Source organism: Xiphophorus maculatus, chromosome 3, assembly GCF_002775205.1.
Source record: "Xiphophorus maculatus strain JP 163 A chromosome 3, X_maculatus-5.0-male, whole genome shotgun sequence".
NCBI lineage: Eukaryota > Metazoa > Chordata > Actinopteri > Cyprinodontiformes > Poeciliidae > Xiphophorus > Xiphophorus maculatus.
In genome coordinates, this window is record NC_036445.1 from 3,170,177 (window position 1) to 3,176,134 (window position 5,958).

At 39.6% G+C, this 5,958-nt stretch overlaps 1 protein-coding gene across 1 annotated transcript; it reads left to right on the plus strand.

Moving 5' to 3' along the window:
* The first annotated feature begins 881 nt into the window (after positions 1-881).
* Positions 882-5,450, plus strand: LOC102217188 (oocyte zinc finger protein XlCOF6-like). The gene is made up of 2 exons (XM_014472332.2): positions 882-1,705; positions 3,715-5,450. Exons 1-2 carry the CDS (start codon positions 1,261-1,263, stop codon positions 5,094-5,096), a joined length of 1,827 nt encoding a protein of 608 aa, XP_014327818.1. The 5' UTR covers positions 882-1,260; the 3' UTR covers positions 5,097-5,450.
* The last annotated feature ends 508 nt before the right edge of the window (positions 5,451-5,958 follow it).

A 5,958-nucleotide genomic window follows, 5' to 3' on the forward strand; every position in this document is an offset into this window, starting at 1 on the left:
CATGGCTGCATTTTGTCTTTATTGCACCAAATATTTAGTGTTTTGTTTTTTAATTGGTTACAAATAAAATTCGGAAACTGTGGCATGCATTTATCTTTAGCTTCCCCTTAAGATTAAACTTAGCAGAACCATCTTTTGCTGATATTATAGGTCCAAGTCTATAGGTTGTTTTTACCAGCTCTGCTTACACTCACAATTGCACTTAGGTCCAGATTTTAACTAGGCCGTTCCATCACAAGAATATGCTTTGATTTAAACAGCCAAGTCTAGTCCTGGTTGTTTAGGGTCATAGTCCTGCGAGGAGAATGTGAAGCTCAAACTCACGTCCTGCAATCGGAGAGTTTTGGGCTGAATTCCAGCTTCTTGTCTCACGTTGATGAATATATTTTACTAGTTGGCTTTTGAAAGTTGCTCTTATTTTAGGGGTATGAGAGGTCATAATAAAACTAACATATGCACACCATGCAGAAAAGAAAAAACATCCTTTTTGCAGTTTTTTTGCATGTTTGGTTTTTGACAAGACCATTACTTTCTACATTTTAGATAGATAGATAGATAGATAGATAGATAGATAGATAGATAGATAGATAGATGGATGGATGGATGGATGGATGGATGGATGGATGGATGGATGGATGGATGGATGGATGGATGGATGGATGGATGGATGGATGGATGGATAGATAGATAGATAGATAGATAGATAGATAGATAGATAGATAGATAGATAGATAGATAGATAGATAGATAGATAGATAGATAGATAGATAGATAGATAGATAGATAGATAGATAGATAGATAGATAGATGTCTTGTCTCTTTAATTAGACTGGTAGCACTCATTGGCCTGACCTGTTTGGTCACAAAGGAAGTAGCTGCAGCTCTTCCTGTGCTGCTGCTATGTATTCGCTGCTCGCTATAACACTAATGCATCCTATAAGCGGTGGGGGCCAGCTAGTATAACCTCATAAAAAGGACTCTCCTTTAATCTTTATTTATGTATTGACTGTACGTGTCGTCTTCAGGGCTGAGAAAACGCAGACTGCAGTGGCAGCCGCAACAAAGCTGTGCCACTGCGGTTAATTCACTGATTGTGTAGCTTAGCTTCGATGCTAACGATTGCTAACAAATCAGAGCAGCCGACGACTGCGCTTGTTTACAGTTTCATTTAGACTATTTTTTTTTGCACGTAACTGTCCTTGTTGCCAAGGGCAATCACTACGAAGATAAAAATGAGATGCTTTTGGAGCTAAAAAGAAAATGAAGTCTGCAGTGACGAAAGAGATGGAAGAAGAAGAGTACAATGTAATCACAGTCAAAAAAGAGTCTGACTCAGAGCAGCAGACCTCATCCGCTGAGGAAGATGAAGACTCTAATGAAGAACACACTACTAATGGATGTGATCTGATCGTTTTAATAAAGGAAGAACCTCATCTACAGGAAATCGGTGAGGATTTCTGTGAGGACACGTCGAGCTGTTTAGACAATGAGCCTGACAGTGTCAGCGATGGTTACCATCCAGAGGGACACGTCAAAGTTGAGTCTGACTTTGACCTCCCTTTTGATTGCGACTCCGACGGAGCTCCTGTCAAGGAGGAGACCGAGTCGTGGTTTAAGGAGGAGAGGGAGAGTGAAGAAGAAGAAGACGACGACGATCCGGGGAACATCCAGGAGGAGTTTGAGGAGGAAGAGGGGGTCTGCACAGGTATAAAAATGTCACTGGAAAAGAGAAATACTGCTGTTTCATGTTGCCAATAAAACCTGACGCGCCTTGCAAAATTATTCACACTCCACAATAAAATTGAGCCTGAAATTTTATGTAATAAACCAATGCAGAGTAGTACATTATTGTGAGGTGGAAGCACTACAATATAATTTTTAAAGTTTTTGCCAATAAAAAGATAAGGTGTGGATTTATATTTGCTTTGTTGTGTCTGAATGGGTGTCAATGTACCAAACCTAAGCTAACACAGCAAAGAAAAGTGCAGGACTGATTCAATAACCTTCAATTAACTGTGGGATGGTGTGTTAAAGGTGCATTATTAGTTTTTCTCCACTCACAAAGGACATGGTTCTGGTACTTTCCCACCTGAGCTGTAGACATCTGCAGCTCCTCCCCAGTTAGCATGGGGTCTCTGGGCTGCTTCTCTAACGAGCTCTTTACCTAATCAGTCAGAATGGACAACTATGTGGTGGTAGGTTTTACAGAAAGGATGGGTAATTGTATGCTTTGTCTATTTTTGGGGGTAAAAAAATGTAAATTATGATGAAAATAAAATCTAAAACCTGACAGTTTGCATCATTTTTGTTGCTTGAAAATGTTTCTTTTAATGTTAGTTGCATAACACGTCAATGAATTAGTACATTTTCGAATCAAATTGAATGGAATTATGTGCAGTTTGGCAGTACTTACTGTAATTGACATAAATGGATGAGTTTTATTTATAGAAAAATATTTGTGATTTGACTATATGTGGCAGATGCATAGCCACAAAGAGTGATTAACTTTAAAATTAAAATTGTTCCCGTCATCAGTGTCTTTTGTAATAAATGACGCAAAATAAATATTTTTCCTACTTACCTCTTCATAACTATGCTTTACTTTTTGTTTGTCTTTCACATAAAATCGCTATCAAATATATTCAAGTTTTTGGTTACCAAATGACAAAAGGTGAAAAGAAAAAAATCAAGGAGTGTTAATGCTTTTGCAAGGCATTGTTGATGATTGTTTGAATGATAAAGTTCCACCACATGAGGATTTTACCTGTTTTTTCTGAAGTTGTTGGAAAATATGAACATAAAAAAATGTGTTTTTAATTTCCCATAAATATATGTATGATTCATAAGAGGTAGAGCTTTGGAAAAACTATTAGAAATTGTTAAATTTCAGCAAGGTAGACACAAGACTTTAACAAATTAGTTCAACATAGTCTAATGAAAAAAGTGACATGAAGGAAAATGAAACAAATATTACTGAAATACAGCCATATAAAACATCTGTTATCCCTACATCCTTTGTTCAGGCTTCATGGCCAGTTGTGCGATGTTTAGAGGTTTTGACCTTTAATGTAGGAGGAAAAACATTCAATCATTTTTTTCTGAGTCTACGTTCAGATATCTTGTTTTATTGGCATTAAGAGGTTATTAAATCCCCCGTTTTTCATACAGTACCCCATTCTTTTCCTGACTTTTCTTGAAATTTCAAATATCTACCTAAAATAGTGAGATTATTTATTTATTTTTTTAATAAAGTTTTGGCTTTAAAATTTTATAAAATTTTGGCAAATAAGAAAATGCCAAGAAAATCCTACTTATATAGCTGAATTTTATTTTGGGTTTGTTAGATTCACTAGAATTAATATGTGATGTCAGCTCGGTACACATTTTGCAAAACAATTATTTCAGCTACTTTATTTTTGATATTACAGATATAAAAAACTTTTTTTTGTTGTTTTTTTGTCAGACTTAAATGTCTCAGATCAAAGCTACATTTAGTAAGCTATAAGTTTAGTTTCAAAGGCAAAAAAGCTGTTGAATACACAGAGAACCAGCACCTAGTGTATGTCTGCAGGCAATAAGGATTTCCTGTATTATTTCCTTATTTCCGGCAATAAACTGAAGATATATAGTGAGCGCTGGTTCTCAATTTCCTTTTTGGTTTTCTTTCAATTCATCATGTAACACACTTTCCTGTCTGTGTTTGTCTCTCCTTAGAGATGTCTTCTGAGTTTTTTCCATGTCCCCACTGCACTATCTCCTTTACTGACTTGGATTATTTAGAGAAACATGTGAAGTGGGTCCATCAGAAAGAGTATCTTGCTAACCTCAAAAAGAGCCTTCCGAACCACACCCTAAGCTTCAACCTTAAACACACCTGCTCCATCTGCAGCTGCAACTTCAAATCTAAAGTCCACCTCAGCATCCACATGCGTGAGGCCCACCCCTCTGCTCCCCCCCGCAGGCTTCATCCATGTCCAACGTGCGCGCGTAGCTTCCAGTACCTGAAGAACCTGAAGAACCACTGCACCCGCTGGCACAACATGTCTGTGGTTATCCGAGGGGGCCACCTCAGTTGCGCCGATTGCGGGAAGAGTTTCAAGGCCACTTGGGGTCAAGGTCGCCATATGTGTCATGAACCAAACGTTGAATCTGAGGATAAGCCGATCTGTCTAGATACCGGCTTGCCTTGTCCAGAGTGTGGCAAGAAGCTGCGCACACCCCAGAGTTTGGGGGACCACATGCGGACCCACACAGGGGACCGGCCGTTTGTCTGCAAGGACTGTGGGAGGAGGTTTGGGGAGCGCAGCAGCTGGCGCCAACACATGAAAATACACCTAGGTGACAAGCCGTTTAAATGTGATGTCTGTGGCAAGGCGTTCATAAGGTCACATCACCTTAAGTCCCACTTAACTACTCACTCGGGGAAGAAGGAGTACTCCTGCCCTGAATGTGGAAAGGAATTTGGATTTAAGTCAAGCCTTGATCTTCATGTGAGGACGCATTCCAATGAGAGGCCTTTCCACTGCAACGTGTGTGGAAAGAGCTTTAACACTAGGAGAAACCTGAGGGTTCACTCCAAGCTTCACAACAACGAGAAAGCTCACCAGTGTGGGGAGTGTGGGCTGGAAATCAGAGATCTGGGAGCTTTAAAAGTCCACCTACGGACACACACCGGAGAGAGGCCTTACCACTGCACAGTGTGCGGCAACAGGTTCATTCGCCTCTCGCATCTGAGAAACCACCAACGCACCCACACTGGCGAGAGACCCTACAAATGCACTGAATGCGACAAGAGTTTCATTCAGTCTGGTGACTTGGTGAAGCACAAGAGGATTCACTCTGGGGAGAAACCCTTCGAATGTCCAGAGTGCCACCGCTGCTATACTTCCTCCGGTGACCTGGGCAAGCACAGGAGGAGTCACACTAATCTGCGCCCCTACACATGCAAAGACTGCGGCAAAAGCTTCCGTTTGTCGGGTCATTTGAAAACGCACATGTTAACCCACACGGGGGAAAAGCCGTACTCTTGCCCCAACTGCCTCCGCAAGTTTGCACGCTCTCACCACCTTTCTGGACATGTTGCTAAATGTCGCTGAGCTCTTATGAGGAGGACGCATATGAGATGATCATGATCTGAGCTGCACACAATCTAACACTACATTTTGATAAATGTGAGAAAGATTTAACTTGTTTTTAAGTAATTATTTATTAAACACTGTAAGACTCTGAAAACTCTAGAAATTATTGAAATAACTAACCCCAAATGCATGACACTTTTCACAGAACTGCCACAAGCCTTGTCTGTTCTTTGTCCAGAGTAGTTCTGAAGATGTTTTGTAAGACACTATTTTAAAAAGGCTTGTGGAAAAAGAGCTCTTTAGGATTTTCAGATTGGTTGTCTTGTCAGTTGAAATATGTGTAAAGGTAAAATAAATTATTCATTAAATGCATGAACCCTGTGTCATTTTACTGCTTGACATTTGGATCTGCAAATAATTGTGGGAATCAACAGAAGCTAGTTATTTCTAATTAGCTGAAAGAGCAAATTCAGATTAACAAAGAAAACACCCCTTTAAAGGCAAGCACAAGATTGTTATTGTTATTTTGTTGGCAATTTGACCACAAAGTTGATTATGTTCACAGGTCATTTGTAAAATAATAAAAAAAAGTACCATCTACATTTATTAGCACCCTTGTTAAAAAGCCTTCAAGTAAATTAACATTTTCTTGCAGCAATAGTGCATGTAGGCAGGTTTAGGTGCAAAGGAAAATGTATTTTTGGGAAAGGTTAGAAAAGCATACCAAGGGGAACATACAAAGTTTGCATAGTCATGGAGGTTTATAAGCTTAAAGAGTGATTACTGAAACAAGGAGCTTTGTCGGACTGATTCCCAAAGTGGGAGCAGCTGGAGGACCCAACAAGGTTTGAGGTAAGAGAGGGAGACCGACAAAGGTTAA

Bases quoted from the DNA above. Each gene is read 5' to 3' on its own strand.
- LOC102217188 (XM_014472332.2), top strand. From the start codon at position 1,261: ATGAAGTCTGCAGTGACGAAAGAGATGGAAGAAGAAGAGTACAATGTA. The intron at 1,706-3,714 runs GTATAAAAATGT...GTCTCTCCTTAG, and splicing joins GGAAGAGGGGGTCTGCACAG to AGATGTCTTCTGAGTTTTTT.